General features: G+C 42.3%; 1 protein-coding gene across 8 annotated transcripts in view; it reads right to left on the reverse strand.

The window, feature by feature from the left end:
* Positions 1-8,464: 8,464 nt before the first annotated feature.
* FAM13B (family with sequence similarity 13 member B) overlaps positions 8,465-18,203 on the reverse strand; it is a 44,437-nt gene continuing 34,698 nt past the window's right edge. For 5 of the 8 annotated variants that reach the window (XM_030229152.2, XM_030229153.2, XM_030229150.2 and 2 more), the window contains 9 exons: positions 17,258-17,387; positions 16,724-16,805; positions 16,228-16,457; positions 15,812-15,895; positions 14,918-15,013; positions 12,636-12,719; positions 12,370-12,542; positions 11,854-11,955; positions 8,465-10,810 (listed from right to left, as the gene is read on the reverse strand). In XM_030229152.2, coding sequence (XP_030085012.1) covers positions 10,687-10,810; positions 11,854-11,955; positions 12,370-12,542; positions 12,636-12,719; positions 14,918-15,013; positions 15,812-15,895; positions 16,228-16,457; positions 16,724-16,805; positions 17,258-17,387 — 1,105 coding nt within the window. In that variant the 3' untranslated portion in view covers positions 8,465-10,686. The remainder of the gene's footprint in view (positions 10,811-11,853; positions 11,956-12,369; positions 12,543-12,635; positions 12,720-14,917; positions 15,014-15,811; positions 15,896-16,227; positions 16,458-16,723; positions 16,806-17,257; positions 17,388-18,203) is intronic. The other 3 variants (XM_030229155.2, XM_050979609.1, XM_030229154.2) reach the window with 2 other exon arrangements.

The raw sequence follows: 18,203 nt of genomic DNA on the forward strand, positions 1-18,203 counted from the left end.
ACCCTATTAACACTACCCCATGCCAGTGAGACAACATCAATATTTCTTCTCCTTGCACACTTGACCCAAAAGCTGCCCTCTATAATATGAATCATTAGGGCTATCATGTTTTCCCTCCTTTAATCAATTGATGGTTGCAACTTATCCTGCTGTTGACTCTCAACAAGCTGTTGATTTGAGTCACCCAAGTGGTTTGTGTGCTGCAGTTCACAGACACCTTGTTCAAAACCAGTACTAAATACCATGGAATGAAAGCAAAACTGGAGACTTTTCAACTGTACTTACTACAAGCAAATTTGTGGGTATGGATCTAGTGTGACCTCCTCATCAAGGTGCACAGTCAGCAAACTCTCCAGCATCTTCCAGAACAGAAAAAATGAGGCCTCAGTTTCACCCTGCACTGCTGTACCATTAAATAACCCCCCAAATCTGAACTGCACAACACCGACTATTCAATTTCCCAAAAGTCCTGCAGCTCTACCACCACACATCTCCTCTGGGCTGCCCAAGTGATGAAATACACTGAGATAACTCCCCTCTTGCACATTTGGAGATGGAGCTGATCACATGCAGGCCAGCACCCAGTTTGCCCACAGGCTCCCCTGGCAGGCTGGAAAGTCTGCATCATTTCTCTGCAGGTGACTTTACACACAAGTCATGGAATATCTGAGGAGACTCAGACTCCTTACCAGCAATCCCAGGGTCAGCTGTGCCTCATTCAGTACTCACTCCTTACTCCACTCATCATGCACCCAAAAAGGTCCCTGCAGTGGAAATGGCTCTCAGTTCCCAGCAGCACGACTTAGTGACAAGTGGAAATGGCAGAGCAGGGCAGAAGCTGCTGTCACCTTCTAAATTCAGCCTGTGAGCATCCCCTCCTTGCCCCTTCTCCCTGGTGATGTTCAGGGTGCTGAGCACAGACGTGAGCAAAGCCACGTCCCACCTCTGCCTGGAGCCCTCCTCTTCTCAGGATGGCAGGAGCAGCTCTGGGAGCTGATTTCTGGAGGGCAAAGCTTTCCTTGTAAATGTTTTCATGTAGAGCAACAAGAAATTCCCAGTGTTAGTTCAGAGCAACCTCAGCTCATGGTTCCCCAAAACATGTGCAAAATGTTGTGCTTTCAGCTCAGGAAAGGCAACCAACTCCTTCAAATGTGTTTGGAGAAATTCTGGGTACAAACAATGCTGATTCTTCTGAATAACCAGCCTAGGAAAACAACAGGCCAGCTAATTGCTGCATCATATACTCAACACAAGGAAAAAGTCTTCAATAAAAAATATTTTCATAGTCAACAAAGGGATCCCTGTTGGATGGACTCTGCTGGGACAAAGGCTATCACAGCACAACAATAACCCTCCCAAAAAAACAACAGCCATATTTACTACAAGAATTTGCTGTTAGGAGTAGCCCAGGTCCATCAGCTGAAAGGAGGCAACAACACTGGGTCCATTTACCTGTAATTCCACACTTTTTTAGTATATTTACAGCAAATGCCATTATTGGGCTGAAGACAGGTCTGACTTCAGTCTAAGGAATCAATCTGAGCAAGTAATCCTGTCTGAGCACAGAAATGTTTTGAAAGTGCCACGATTCTGCAGTTAGAAACAGCCATGAGTGCAATTAGCTGAGCTTCTCTCTTGTTTACATTGAGATAAACCATGGATTTGTTTTTGTGCCAACATTAAAGATGGGTATTTGGCATGGGAAATCCATAGCAGGGACAGGAAGAACTGGAAAGAGCAAGCCCAGCTGAGCAGAAGCACATGTTGGTGTTCCTATCTCCTCTATCATCTCTGGAGGAATCAATTAAAGGAGGCCTGAATTTAAATCACATATTTATAAATTGGAATCAGGCAAAAATACTCTGTAAATGCTCTGTTTCACACACTTCATTTAGCACTGATTTCACATAAGAGAGACCACGTGAACATGCCTAAGTAACAACGAACTCTGTAAACCAGAGTTATTTCATTTCAGGTAATGAAATAAGGCTTGAAAGTAATAAATTGCCTGGCCCATCTTGGGTGAAATAAAGATTAAGAAGCAATTGTTGTTTTGTGTAGGTACTGAGCAACTGAATAAAGGCACTGGGAGTATGCTAAGGCTGTGTATCTCCTGAGTACTTCATGTAAAGAAAACTGTTATTTCAAGGTCTGTCTTAAGTGGTCAGTTTTGCATGCAGAAGAACACCAGGACTAGCAAGGATTACAAAATAAAAATTCAGGCTTACATCAGTTCAGGTTCCATAAGCTGAGCTGCTTTGTTTTCCCATTTCTGAGAGGTGGAAATACACCTCAGCCCCCTCGTTATCCCCATGGAACTGGGCTCTGAGGGCTGGCACAGCAGTGGAGGACATATCTTCACCTGAATCAAAGCAGGAGAGGGAGGAGAAGTTGGTGTTTCTCAGGCAGAACAGCTGGCTCCCTAGAGGAACCAGAGCTGCATTAATCATACTTGTATTTGTATTTCATAAACATAAATGTGCATGTATTTCTCAAGATGTAATGCTAATGTGAACCTCCTCTGGATAATCAGGTGAGCTCTTACCTTTACTGTGTGTGAAATCCAATTTACTGAAGCATGGTGCTTCCATAAAGACACGAGGACAGGCTGGGCACCTTGGACATATGCAGCCACTTTTCCTCAGGTAGCAGCTGGCAAGAGAGTAATTCATTAAAAATGCAGAAATCAGTTAGATCAGGGAGAAGACCCAAACCCACCCTTCCCATTTTTTGGCAATAGTTTGTGTCTGGTCTGTACACCGATTGCTGCTGGCTGTTGGAAAAGATTTCTCAACCTTTTCAAGGCCAAAGACTGCATTATTAGTCCTTGTTATTAGCAGTATTAGACAATTAAGGCCTGAGATGGTTCAAAGGGGCTGTATTTATCACCAGCCCCCAGTTTTCCCCTGACACTGAGGCTGCTCTCAGCTCCCACACCCCTCCCACGGGAAGTCCATCAGATCAGTCCCACATGGTGATGAACTCCTGTGGCCCTGACAAGTCTCATGTTGCCTCTTTGTCATTGCACTCATCACCTAGGGAGCTACAAAGACAGTAAAACAGAGAAAGAGATGCTTCAGAAGTGCCTAGAACTGGCTGCATTTGCTGCTGGGGGCGAGTTCCCCCTTGACTTTCACCTCTGTGTTTGCCAGCCTTGGCCAGCCTGGGCTAAGGAGGCAGAAGAGCCCCAGCCTGTGCCTGGTTAGGCTCAGTCTAAGCTGTCCTACCCTGAAGAGGCTGCACAGCCCAGGGTCCAGGGCCCCTTTCTGGCCTTGCTGGGGCTCTGTGTCCTCCCTCCTCATTATCCACCCTGCTTGTTTTACCCTGAATCCTGGCAGAGCAGGGGAGAGCTGGCACAGTGAAACTGGGGTGTGTGGGGTGTGTGACACAGCACAAGGCCAGAGCTGCCACAGCACAAATACAAGAGGTTTGGCCAGAAAAGCCTCATATATACTGCTTAAGACAAAACATCCAGCAAGCTCAGGTTCTTCAAATCCAGCCATCTTTTGAAGCCTTCCCTGTGGAAGACAGCCTGAAGAGAGGGCAGGGAGCTGGGTGGATCTCCCTGGCTCCTGCTTTCATTCAGGATCCATCCTCACCCTTGCCTCCAACACCTCCTGCCCTGGGGAGGGTCCCTGCTAAAGGAAGAGCTGCTGCCTGATGCCCATGTCTCTCCACATTGCTGTTTCATTGCATCCTGGTGAGTTCTTCACAACAACATGCTGTCAACATCTTCCTTCCCCGGATAAAAGCACTGGCTCAGATTCCCTTTCTCTGCACTCAGGAATCACAGTGTTCCTCAGCACAGCATAAATGTTCACTTTTACCTTTCCAGGGGTCAGTTGCAAAGGTGCAGCTCAAAGGGAGAACTCTGTTTATAAGATTCCAGAGGGGTTTAAAATTACCTCCCCCTCATGAACATGGGTCATGCAAATTCCAAGCTCATCTAAAAAAAATTTTGCATGTGGGCAGCTGTCTCCATTGGAGCAGCTGGGAAATCACCACAGTCAAAGAGCCTCCCTAAACTCAGCCTTTTCCTAGACCCCTGCTAGCCAGGTATGACCTGTACAGAGAGCCTGGCTGTAAGAGAGGAAGGCAGTCACAGCTCTGTAGCCAAAAGCTAGGAAAAAAGTAGCTTCTTCTTAACTGCAGAAGGAGGCAAAATGTTCTGACCTTGATTCAGGACTGCCTTCACACCTAATTTAATTGCATTTTTATTTGCAAATGCATATGCTGACCTCTGGACAGAGAGTGCATAGTTCTCCAAAATTAGGAACTGCCCTTGTTCCTAACCAGGAGCTCTGGGGTCAAACCAATGGAGACAGTGCTGAGGAAAAGGTAGGCTTTATTCTTTCCTGTAATCTCAGAAACTGCTGGCTGCATTTTGGAAATGGAAGAATACAAAAGGAGTCACAGTTGCCCCACTGTGACTTGCAAAAGTTATTTCTCCACAGGATACTATTTTTAACATCATAGGAATAGCAGAACTAAACCTATAAATAAAGAAAAATCACCAATTATGCCCATAAAGTCCAATGAAAGCTTGTTCAGGACAGGTCATACACTGAGCAGCAGAACTGGCAGCAGGGTAAGATCAAGGAGTTTTAGTGATTGTATAAAGTTGTGAGCTGGACATTTCCCCAAATGTTAACCAGAAACAGATGTATGGAAAACAAACAAGTTTCTCAGCAATCTATTGGGTCACAAGCTGCATCTAAAGTAAAAAAAAATATTACTGTAACTTCCCCTTGCTTTGCTAAAAGGTTTCCAGCAATCTTTGTTCCAGTTCCATTGCTGGTGTAAGTCTGTGTCTGTACAACATATTTTTATTTTAAAATCACTTCTTCCCAAGAAGAAAGGGAAAAGCCCCCAGGCTGGCTGCAAACATTATGCACAACAATCCCTGTCATCTCTCTCCAATCTGAAAAAAAAAAGTGTATTTCTATATCCTGTCTTTTTGGAAGGGCCAGAAGGAAAGTCAGATGTGGAACACTTTTCCCCAGAAAGCTCCATGAATCTCTTCCTACAGGACTGATTGTGGTTCTGGTCCCAGTCAGCCATGCTGGCTTTGTTTGAGATGACTTTTTATTTTTAAATCCCTCTGGTGTTGAATTTGGAGTTATCAAAGCTACAGGAATGGAAGGAAGAGACCCAGTCAGAGCTCAGAGGGACATCCCCAGTGCAGCATTCCACAGGGTGTGGCAGCCTGCTCCTGCAGATGTTGTTCCCAGCCCCAGGCAGCTGCAGCCCTTGCTGAAACCTCGCTGAGCGACAGCCCGAGAGGCAGAAGAACTGCACAAAGTCAGTGATTTTAAGACACTTTAAGTGCTTTTATACTGGCTGACAACAGCTGCCCTCTGGAAGGGAAGGATTTAGCAGAGCTTCAGGAAAGAGGGCACAGCAAAATGTCTGTGCTCAGCTGGTGACAGACTGGTCACACAGTTTAATTAAAACCAACTATCCCCCTCTTTTTTTCCTATTTCTGGACAAGAGGAGCAGGACTGTCTAATAAATGTATAAACAACGTCCTGGGTCTGTTCTGTGAAGCTTCCAGGTGCTGTTCTGAGAAGAACTGCCCAGCCCTGCTGCCTACAAATGCCTGGATGAGCCCGGGTGCTGGGCGCTGTTTCGGCAGCTGAGACTCAGCAGAGGGAGCGAGGGGCAGATCCGAGCCCCGGCAGCATCCCGGACCTGCTGGCTCCCATCGCCCCGAGCCCTGCTCCCTTCATGCATCAGCTGCCGGGGTTAATGCTAATCTCTCAACAATTCCTACCCCACCTATCTGCTACCGTCAAAGAAAAAAGGATCAATTGAAGCTTTCAGGGAAATCCCCAAATCTCTTTCCTCGGCTCAGGAGCTCAGAGCTGCCGGCACCAGAGGGCGCTTCGCTCCATCCTCGCACCAGCCGGAATTCCGGGAACGTCCCTTTTATTCCTCAATCCCTTTATTCCCGCAGCCTTAGGGACAGGTTAGGTGCAGGCCAGAGGCTGTGCACCCCAGGCAGTCACTGCTGTCCGTTTGTCGCTAGGACTCAGCTGCAGGAGAGGGAAAACGTATCCAGGCTCCACCCGGACAGTGCCACGGGAGAGCCGGGGGAGCCCCGGGACTCGGCCCCCGCCGCACCCCCAGGCCCTGCCCAGGCACGTTCTGCACAGCTCTGCTCCTGCAGGACACACAGCCCAGCCCCACAGCCCCCGAACCTCAGACAAATCCTGCAAGTGGTATTTCAAAGCCGATATTCTGCCTGATCACGCTGCTACATGGGCTCTGCTCTCCCTGTGCCTAATGGCAGGGCGGAGGAGCAGGGTCACGGAGAAGGGAGCAGAGGCATTCGAAGGCTCCCAGGAGGGGATTTCCAGCACAGTCAGGGAACACAGGGCACACAGCAGCCTGCGGGGGTCACTGATTCTGTGCTTTGTCTCCTGGCCAAGCCAAGCCAAGCCAAGCCAAGCCACCCACTCTCTTCTAAGAGGACCAAAACTAAACCCCGATTTAAAACTAAAACTAAGTTTTAGTTTTAAAACTAAAAAACTAAAAACTAAAACTAAACCCCGATTCCCTTCCCCTCCAAAGGGATCTCGTTGCCAGGCAGTAGCCCTGGACACTTGTCCCACAACACATAGGTCACTGGTGATTTGTTTATCCGGATTACTCAATAGCCTGACAGCAGAAAAGCAGGTGTGTGGCACCTGCGACCTCTCCAACCTTTCCTCCTCCTGGCAGCCCTCTCCTACAGATATTCAAAACCTTTGGACACATTTCCTCTCCCAGAAATTCCCCAAAGAGCCTTCAAGCTCTCCTCAACCTCACCCCACTCCCCTGGGGCACAGGATACCCTCTCCACACCCTGCCTGGCTTTTCCCTGCAAGCTCTGTACCCTGCAGTGACACAGCTCAGGTAAATCTGTTTGAAGAGGCAAAGCTTGCAAAACCCTACACTTGCATTGTCTCAGAACTGGTTCTCCAGTAATAGATTTTTCCTAATATAAGTGAGCTTTTTGCACCCTCAGAAACATGCCTCTCCTCCATTTTAACTAATAGTGTTTAACACAGTTATTTTCCTCATTAATATCCTAGTTCAACACACATTGATTTGCAGCAGTTCCCACTAAACCATCTTTGAGGGATTTTTTTTTCCTAATTAGCATCCTGATCACAGCAAGTTTCATTGAATAATTAATGATTTGAGGAAAAATGGGGGATTGCAGAACAGATCAGTAGGAACCTTGTTCATTGTTCAGAGCAATATCCTAAGAATTTCTTTCCCCCATTTCCAGAGAAAGGCCATGTGGATCAGAGGGAAGGTTACTCTGTACCAACCCACAGAACATACCCTAGGCTGCCTTCCAACTCCTCTCCCTCACTTGCTCCCTCAACTTGCTGCTTTCTTGTTCCCACTTACCTGAAGTGCAAAGTCTTCACCTTCAGTTCTTCAGCCCCTGCCACTCCTTAGGCTGTAGAAAGGTGGATTTTCACAGAACACAACACAAGAGCCAGCTTCAAAGACCTTGCTCACTTTCTATGAACTCACAACATACTATGAAAGGCTGTTTGATTGAGAGGAAAAGCATCCCCTGCTGGGTACAGCAGTGCAAGCATCACCATGATATTTTCTGAAAAATCCCTTCGCCAGGATTTCCTCTCCTGGGAAGCTGAGAAACCTCAGAGAAAAATGTAAATAATAATTATCCAATTCTCTCCTCCTGTGTTTGCTGCTTTGGAATGTGGTCTGGAGGTTGTTTACCAACAGGTGCATCTTTGATGTGAATTGTTTTTACCTAAAGACCAATCAAAGCCACCTGTGACTTCTCTGAGGAGTCACAGGTTTTCATTATTCATTCTTTTCTAGCCTTCTGATGCATCCTTTCTCTTTCTTTAGTATAGTTTTAGTATACAATTTCTTTTAATATTGTAATATAATAAATAAGCCTTCTAAGAACTTGGAGTCGGATTCTTATCTCTCACCTTGTCCTGAGGACCCTCACAAACACCACAGGCAAGAGCAGTTTCCTGGCCACAAACAGCAGTAACTGCTGCAGTGCTGAGTCCAGGGCTGAGAGATCCTCATGGGTACAGAGACACAACACCCATGTGCTCATCTGAGGGCAGTGAATGAACTGTCCCAGGGGTGGCTCCCTGCACCCACCCTGCTCCTGCTGGGGCAGGAAGGAGCCATCTCCCAGTGTGCTCCCGTGTCACTCCCAGCAGGAGCTGAAGCCCAGCTGGCACCACGATCCCAGCTATCAGTCCAGGAGCTGGGGCCCCTCCCCTGCACAGCCCGCACGAGCAGAACACGGCTCCAGGGGATGCAGTTTCACCCGAGCCACCACCAGGGCACATCATAGAATTCAGACCCTCTCACAACACCCTGCAGCTACAAACAGGAGCAGCAAAGGATTCAGCACTCCTTTTCAAGAGATGGCAGTGGAGGAGAAAGCATGATGAGAAACAAAAATACAAGAAAATAAAGGTTAAGGTACTTTTATTATAAAAGTCTATACAATGAGCACCAGACATAGCAATGCAATTATATCTGGTTTAGTTATATATATTCCATATCTATATATCCATATAGATATATAGGTTTTGCTTTTACCAAAGTAAAACTGTTATATCACAAAATGCCTAGTTCTACCATTTATTTATTGCTCAACAAGGATGGCACAAAACACACTCAGCATAACTGTTGCCATGCTTATCTACTATACTGAATAAACAGCCAAACACTGCATAACAAACACAAAGCAGCTGTTAATTCTGAATTGGAACCAGTCTGATCACTCACTCACTTATAAAAATATTGGAATCATATAGATTTAAGCATTATAAAGGAGGAATATATTATTTAAAACATTTAAATAGTGCATATTGACATTTTGCATGTGGTATATAAAACACAAACATTCATGTACAACACTATACAGTACACATTAGTTTCAATGTTTGGATACACCCGTGTCTGCAGACTGATAGAAAAGGAACTGAAGTGTACATTGCACAATGGAACTGAATAAAATTGGTAAATGGTCTCAAAGACTACTTTAACCTCATAATTCTCTAAGGTCCCAGATCACTTTGCAGTTAAAAAAAAAAAGAAAGAAAAGAAAAAAAGGCATACCACCAGTGCTCAATAGTTTTAGTGCTTTTCTTTTTCTGAATTCCAAAATTACATGCCTACAAGCAGAGTAAAACAAACCAAGAAGTATTCCACAGTACACAAATGAAATCTGAGCACTAAAAATCCTACTTGCAACCTATTTCATATGCTTCATGACAGAACAGCAAGTCTCTGAGGTTATGTGCGAGCCATTTCTTACATCGTGAGAAAGTTCATTTTTGGTCTTTCGTAAAGCAGAGTGAATCATTGCTATGTTGACATTAGCCAGTCATAAAAACATGCAGTGAGAGTAGGTGCATGCAAAACATGGCCACAATCAAACTGATACACTGAAATAAAAAAAAAAACAACTGAGAAAGCACCAGCTGAAATTAACATTTTGATTTTGTCAGATCAGAAACAGCTGCGGATGGCTGCTGCAGAGCAAAGCTAGTCCCTAAATCATCATTCAGCACAGCAGATGTGATACTCAAAACATTATTTAGATTCAACTCTGAAGCTAAATCATGCAAGGCCCATAAACTGTTTTGCTTACATCGTAAGGATTAGATAATGTATTTTTATTCTCCAACTGTAAAACAAAACCGTGATAAACAGCAGTAATCTTTCCACTCCAAACCGACGGTTCTCCCTGTGGTGCGTGTTAACTACACTGATTTTAGCCCTTGACACCATACTCATTTCAGGTACAGTGGGATTTTAACTGTCCTAAGCCAGCTCCTTTCTGTGGAGCCACACAAGTCTGAGCACCACCAGATTTCCCAAACACCACAGTGTTCACTGTGCTCCTCAAATCTTCCGAAAGCGGAGATGCCGTATCCAATTCAGCCCAAACACTACATCACCACTGGCTGATAAACAACAACCCAAAAAGGGATCAAATGAACAACAATGACATGAGTCCTGTAGGCAGCATGTGATTGAACTTTTCAGTTTTCCAAGGTTTAAAAGCCACTAAGAAAAGGTCACTTTCTGGTTTGTCCACTGTCATCTTTATCAAGGAGGAAACGTGACCGCTAATGAGCAAAATCCATAGACGTTAATTATTACTGTGTACAGGTGCAATTTAGAATACCAAAAAATCAAAGTTGTTCCACAGCAGTCCTTTGAAAGGAATTACAGTCTGTTTAAGTGTTCCAAGAATTAAGAGCTGTACCCTTAATTTGCTGATTTTTTTTAGGCAAGAGGAATAGTTCGGTGTAGCATTACAATATTAATAATTTCTTCAACAATGCAAAAGGTTAGTAATAACAAAAGTCTCAAAGTTCTTGAATGCTAAAGATAAAAAAAAGCTATGGTTGTTTTGGAACAGGATGGATGCATCAGGAATACAAAACTTCAATGGAAACTGTGTTTGCTAAAGTTGGATAGAGCAGTCTCAAACTCAGAAACCTTATTTGCTCTCTAGACAGGACCTACTTACCCTTCAAACATGTCCTAGTGGCACCACAGTAAAGTGCACAAACTGGATTCTTTCAACAGTGCATGACACATGAACACAAGCACCCAATAAGTACAGGGGTAGTATATGGAAACAGCATGTTACTCAACAGGTTGGAGGAATATAATTTAAATTGATTTTGAAGAATCTTGTTTGCTGATAAGGACTTCTAACAGCCTCAGTTTAGCTTTGATTTTCTTGTACTCCCTGTACTCATCCAGCATTGGGACCCGATCTTCTTTTTGTACATTCCTGTAAAAAGAAAAACATCAAAATTTCAACTAAATCCTCCATCTTGCAACAAGCCAAACACAGAAGCAGCTACAGGAAGTTATTTTAGGGCAGATGAAAAGATTATTGGCAGCTTGTTCACCAATAACAGGCATGACATAGTTTATTGTAGTTAAAGCTGCCATCACCTAAAAAACTGAATTGAAAATCCAGCAGAATTTATTCAGCACAACTGCTGCAGCATTGGGTAATAACCATTGCCCTAAGCTCTCCTGGGAATTTTACTAACAGGATATGAAGAGTTTCATTTCAGATCCTGTGTATACATTGCAGAAAAAGACACATTTTAGTCAATCTACGTTTTTTACTGTAAGCAGATTGACCCACAAATTGGCAGCAGAGCATTATTCTTATTGGACTATAATAAATAATCTATTAATATGATTAACCTCATTATTTGCCATTGAAGTCAAAAGGAGTTTTGTTCCAAACTCAGTAAGTGCATGATGAAGCCACATTACAGGAGTTTGTAGTTCAGGAGAAATACAGGAGTAGGCACAGTCAAGTGAGAGCATTTGCCAGTCAAGGAAGAGACCTCTTAGGAGTGTTGGTAGTTTTGTTCATGACATGAGACATCTCAAAAACACAATGAGCAGCAATGCAATCCAATTCATGACAAAACAAATTCAAATAAGAAACCTAAAAAACCTAAACTACAAGGAGAATAAAAGTTATAAAAACCTTTACTGGTAAAGCAAATACACACTGCCACAACTGACCTACTGGAACAAGGGGCAAATGGGGAAATTTCCCTGCCCTATGTTAAAGAACAGGGATAATATGGGGTTTTTAAAATAAAAAAAATCATACTTTCTAGTAGGTATTTTTAAATGCTATTTTTTTAAAATAGGACTGTTAAAAATACACAAAGTTATCTCCCTCAGGAGATTATTCACAGCAGATCAAAACAGATCAGATTCCAGCTGACAACATTCAAAGTTAGAAAATACACTTGGCTATATAATGAGGCTGCAGCCCAGCATCTGGTTTTGTGCTAAACAAACCTTCCATTCTGCTGATAAAACTCCTCTTCAAATTCTCGTAATGTCTTACGTAGCTTCTTCTTCTCAGCTCTGGCTTTCCACAGTTGCTCCAATAACTCAGGCCTAAAAATTTCAAGTGAAAGAAAAATATGTTGGCTGTACAATAGAATTTAAATTCCTCAGAAACAACTGAGCTAGCTCCACTAATAATTTATTTGTCTGGCTCATGAGGAACATGCTGTCAGTTTGAAAGTGAAATATTGAGAACAAACTAGCAGTTAATAAAGGGGTATAAATTTGCTGCTGTCTACACAGCTCAAGTAAGGCTGAAGAAGGTTTAGAAGATACTAAATAATTCACTGAGTACAAAATGATCTTAGACATGTCAGAGCAAAGAACACTCATTCAATCCAAACATTTCCTGTGAAGTGCTGAACATGTCACTCCCTTTCACCCAACATCAGAGATTCAGTATCATGACTCTAACTACAATAATTACAACTACTGTAATTAAATTATCCACTTAATTGTCCATACATAGAAGCAGCTCGGGTGCTGGAGAGCCTCAGGTCCCGGGTGAGTTTCTCTTGACCATCTTCAATATCAGACTCAGAGTTTTCAACCAGGCTTAGAACAGGCTGTGTTTGGGCAGCAGTTTTTAAGATTTCATTTAGATCTGTAGACAAACCATCACTTTCCTCCTCTTCCTCCTGAAAGTGAGAACAGAAATCCAAAACAAATATGATATATTTCAGTTCCCTATTACAAGTGCTGGGAGTATTTTTTAAAGGCATTGCACCTACCTTAATTTCTTCAAAAAAATGGGCAGTTTCACCTTCAATAATGGGCTGCAACATCTGCCCCCGCCTCTTGGTTGATGGTGATCCCTGAAAAAATGGAAATTTGTTTCAAAATGTACAGCAAGACATCAAGTGCTGTTTGAAGTCAGAATTACACTGAAGTTACCCAATATTTCCTCTCTGAGATGAACAAAAGACAGCGAACATACTTACAGAGCACAATAAAATAACCAAACAACCCAAAAAGCTCAGATACCCAAGGTATCCTTGACACAGAATTGTTGTAGCTTATAAATTATTTTAAAACATTCATTATCAGACTTAAAATAAAATGCATTTGCTCTCTCCATGTTTTGTAGAAGATTCATCAAGTGCAATGATAGCTCTGAATTTTGTATTTATACTTATTCCTCCCAAAGCACAGTTACATAGGCCAGAGCTGGTTATCTCCTGCCAGGCATCCACTGGGAATAATCCTGCCTGGTTCCTTTTCCAGACCACTCTGAAGCCCTGCAGGTGGAAGTGTGAAATCAGAGCTATGTGTTGCCACCTCAGAGCCAAAATCCTTTGAACTCCAGCCTAAAGCAGGTGTCCCTGTGCTGTCCAGGTGCCTGCTGCACACCTGCCACAATGTTCTCCTCATGCCTTATCCCCAGACAGCAGAAGCAGCTCCAACAGATGGTCTCTGGACAGGAAAATGTGAAACACATAAGCCACACAGACAATGACCTGTCAAAAACTTTAGTTCATGAAAGGTAAATATTCTCCTGCTTCTCTGGACGTTTCCATACAGGCCTCAGTGCATGTCATTGGTGTACCAGGATACAGTAAGAGATATCTCATGGAATCAATTGTCATACAAACCTAAAAATCAATTCTTGAAATATCTGGCACTGAATACAGACTCCTTAGAAGTAACCACTGAACAATCCTTGGCAATAAGAGAAAGCTCCTCATATCTCTTATAGGTTTCAAAAGCAAAGACCTGTGAAAAAGATTTTACAGGTGCTGCCTAGAGCACAGATTAGGAATCTGTTACTGACATCTCTCCTGAATTTAAAATTCTTCTGGTGAGCTATCACCCATCTCTTTATTTCACAGCCAAAAAACCAGAATAGCTATGGTACAGTCATAAGGCTACCCAGAATGTAAAACCCATCTCAGCTGAACTGTCAGATTTCTGAGGGGAGAGATGGGATAGAGCTCAATCAGTCAAGGGCACTACCAAAAAGCTGTGACTCACCAGTCACAGAGAAACACAATGGTGCCTAAGTGCTTATGGAGTTCAGAAAGGGATTCTGATAGAAAAGCCCTTAAACCTGACTGTGATGCACATCACATTTTTCTTTAAAAGGAGCCACCCAAAAAATGTATGTGCAAGAAAGGCAGAATCTTGACCTGGTCCCTTTATCTTAGTGTACTCCAACTTAGAGAGGAGAGCTCAGAACTGTCAGTGACAATGTAAACAGCAGATTAAGTTCCTGCTGAGTAAGCCCAGCTACCTGTGTCTGGGAAGAACTGTCTGTATGCAAAGAGATTATCTCATGTCAGCTATGCAGTCCCTTCCTTCCAAAAGGGTCAGCAGCCAACATCCAAACAGGTATTTTGCAAGTCTGGGTCAGTATGCAAGGCTTGGATTATGGCTCATGCAGAACAAAACCAGCTGGGTGTCATTCCCCAGCTGCTTTACAGGTACTATAAACAAGGTTATATCAATTTCCTTGCACAGTATGAAAACTTTTCTTCCTCATCTCTTAGAAGACCACAGAGAGAGGATAGAAAATTCAGAAGGAAATGAAGTGAAAACACAATGGAAAAGCACGGATGTTGTACAGATGCTGCAGGTGCTGGTAACATGTCTCTCTCTGGGGAAGCATGAAGGAATGAAATGGTTCTGATGGCAATCCTGTCACTCAAGCCTCTGCTGACAAGAACCTGCACTGCAACTGGTGTTACTATTCTGGGGAGGACTGAAAGTACAGTATGTCCTGGGGATCCATACCTAGCACAAGCACTTGGGAACATCTCTGCCACAGCAAGTTAGCACAGCTCACTTACTTCCACAGAGAACCATTTAATTCCCAAGAGCCATCAAGGTCACAGACAGCTTGGAACTGCTCTGTTCTCAGCAGTAAATCAATCAAATTCCTCAAATACAATGACAACAATATCTTGTATCTTCCACAAGAAAGATGTTTCACAGAACAGTGTTACTAGCTTTCCTAAAGGCAGCCTCGCAGTTCAGAAGTGGGAAAATAAACAGAAATAGCATTTGTTTTACTCACAAGAATAGGAGTAATGCTTGCTCTAGTTAACATTTGTTTTACAAGTCTGTATCTGTCATAAAGTGGCTTCACAATATGTCTTTCTTCTCTAGTAACCTAGAGGCAGAGAAACCACAGAATTAATTATACCGGTCACTCCATCACAGACAAGCAAACACAAAGCCGTGTGCTTCTCCTGCCAGGCCACCAACATTCCAACTAGGAATATAAAACTACCTTACGCTGTGTGTATGAAAGGGGTTTGTGCAGATAAAAGGGAATAACTGGGTGCTTTTCCATTCTCTCTCACTCTAATATCCTGTAATTTTCAGGGAAAAGATTTAAATGCGTCCTAAAAATTAGGGGAGCCTCAGCACAGGCAAACCCTGTATTTAAATATCCATGGAAAAGAGGCAAAAAAGGAACCAAGAACTGGGGAAAAAAGATGTGTGCCTGGCAATGATGATGGTTCTACAGAAATGAAAGGGAAAAAAGAAAGAGATGAAACTGTAGAGAAGGGGGGTGGGAACTGTCCTTTCATTTCTGTTTCTGTGAAATCCAGAATAACATTTGTGGTCATTTCTGAGGAAATTCAATAATCTTGTTTATTTTTTAGACATCTCTTTGCCTCACAGACATATAAGGCACCAAATGACACCTATCACTTTGCACACTCCAACAACCTGCTGATTTCTGAAAAGGGGGCCTATTAATACATACTTTTTCATTTTTTTTAGAAGTCAATGCAGCAAGTTCCTCAGATAGCAACATGGAGGCCAACAGATACCTTTGTGTTTTGGAGAACGAAAAAGAAGACCCCCCGACACCAGCATTAAGTTCTGATCTTACTACTGCTCAAGAGTTACTGCTGTCTATGCACACAATGGCAGAGTTTGAAATAAAGCCAAGCATTACCGGCCGTCCATGCTGGCTTTCATAATACAGGAGGCTCTTCTGGAGAGATGTTTTCTCTTCTACCAAATGGTCCTTTGTCATTTTCTATCAAGAATAATTAGCATTTCATCAAACACAAGTCACTTTTATTTGCTATCCAGATGCCTAAGCCAAACTTAGCTTAGTTAACATCACACAACCCACCTTCCTCCATTTAAAGCTGTTCAGTATTGTCAGCACATAGTTGTAAATATTTAAATATAGAGCGAGGAGAATGTGGTTCATGTTGATAATTTCCCCACTGAATCTGAAATATGATGGCCTGGCAAGGGGCTGCTAGCCAGAGGCATCATCATATTGATAAAGTGGTATCTAATAAAGTGCTCTATTTCCCCCTTATTCTCTAAGAAAGAGCCTATCCATACCCTTATGCTTACCTTTATATCTTCTGGTAAACATCTCTCAACTCGTTTTTCCTTTAATCTTTTCAAAATGAGTTCAAGTGTAGCCTCCTTGGTGGGCTTCTTCTCTTTCTGCACAACCTGCATCTCATCTTCATTTTCTTCATCCTCTTGGTCAAGAGAGGAACCAAAGCTTTTTGGAAGAGTGTTACTTCGTGGACGTGTTTGAGGTATGAATTCTCCCTCTGAGCTCCTCTGCTTTGCATCTGAAATGGAAAAAATTGCTCAATCCAAATGTTTAAAAGAAATAACACAGTTTATTTAACTGCAAGTACAGGAACATGGCAATTTGGATATGGAAAGTTTCCTCCTAAAGAACTAAAGCCATAAGAATAATTTGATTTTTGAATAATGCAGAATGTAGAAATGAAACATTTTTGTGTGCTGTGGAAGTTTACTGAATTACTTAGCCATTTCAGTCATGGAGATAATTTGCTACAGTTTCTTCTTCTCTTGCAACACAATCTCTTACCTTTTATTTGCTTTCTCAATTTGGTAAGTTCGGTCATCCATTTTAAAACTTTTGGATTGGCTGCAATATCACTATAGGAGGGCTGAAAAAGATACAAATAAACTACATATTAAAACCAACATAGTAAATCTTGTTCATAAATACTTCTTTCAATATTTGGCAGTATTTGTGATGGTGAATGTGAACAGTTACAGGAATGCCACTCACTATCACTTCAGATCTCAGTGCCAACATAAGGACAACACTTCTGAAAACAAAACTGAAACAACTTCAGCAGCTGCACCAGAGAGTGGTTAAGACACTTCTGCTTTTCCACACATCTGAAATTACCTCAGTCTCTCAGCAGAACTGTCACTCTGTCCTCCTTTGGTTCTGGCATTCTGGCATACTTTCTAATATTGCTGTTGCTTTTTGCAGACAGCAGTGTGTAACAAAATTCTCATCTGTGAACACAGTTATTCAATACTGAACTAAGGAGAGTCAGCCCTCCCATGCAGTCCTTTATCGTTAGTAAAGACAGAAGTGCTAACCTACCTTACTGTTTTTCTCTTTTTCAAACTGTTCCTCAAATTGCTTTATTTTTTTCTGTAATTTCTTGACAAGTTGATAAGGTGTCTTATCTTCCCTTTTGTCATCTTTTGAGCTAAAGGATGCTCTTCGTGTTCTGTTTAAAAACATTTTTTAAATGTCATTTAGATAATTAAATGAGTGCAAACAAGACATATATTCAAGTCAGAGATTAATAATTTCATTTTTTCTCCAGTTCATAATCCATTAATTTCAAGTTTTCAGAGCTATTTACTCAATCTGCTTTGAGCTGCTGCCTTCAAGATGTGATGTTATTTTGGTCTCCCTAACATGAGTAATATCCACAACAGAAAAACTGTATTTGAAATTCAAGTGTAATGTACCATTAATTGCCAGCTTTCTCGTGCCTGGGCTATTTACCTAAGTTACTATATACTCAGCTGTTCTTCAAGGACTGGGCACAGAATAAAGCCCAGGCTAGAAAATACTACTGGAACAATCCTTGGTAATTAAACAGTTTCACTCAGCTGTTTCTGGCAAGTTAAGAGATAATTAAGCCAAAAAGTATCCACATAATTTGTTAGTCTTACTAATACATTTCTTAGATTTTACTAACAGACTTCTAAAGTATGTGGTTTTGGTTTTATATCATCTTTCACACAGCTCCTTGACATTTGCTGCTCTTGCAAAGCGTTTTTTGTTTCAAGACTGACATGAGAATTTTCCAGAACACTTATTATACAAAGTGCCTGAAACATCCCTCAACACAGCCAGTGAAATCTATGTTGTTCAAGCTATTAGCAATACTAATCTAATCATCTACTAGAGCAGATCCTTTTTAGTTTCAGAATGAGAATAGCTATTATCATCAGCACTTTTCTGCAGGTCAGTCTTCTACATCATTTTAACAGTACTTGTTAAATATCTTCTGTGGTTAATTGGAGAATACTTG

The sequence above is a fragment of the Serinus canaria genome, chromosome 13, assembly GCF_022539315.1.
Source record: "Serinus canaria isolate serCan28SL12 chromosome 13, serCan2020, whole genome shotgun sequence".
NCBI classification, from domain to species: domain Eukaryota; kingdom Metazoa; phylum Chordata; class Aves; order Passeriformes; family Fringillidae; genus Serinus; species Serinus canaria.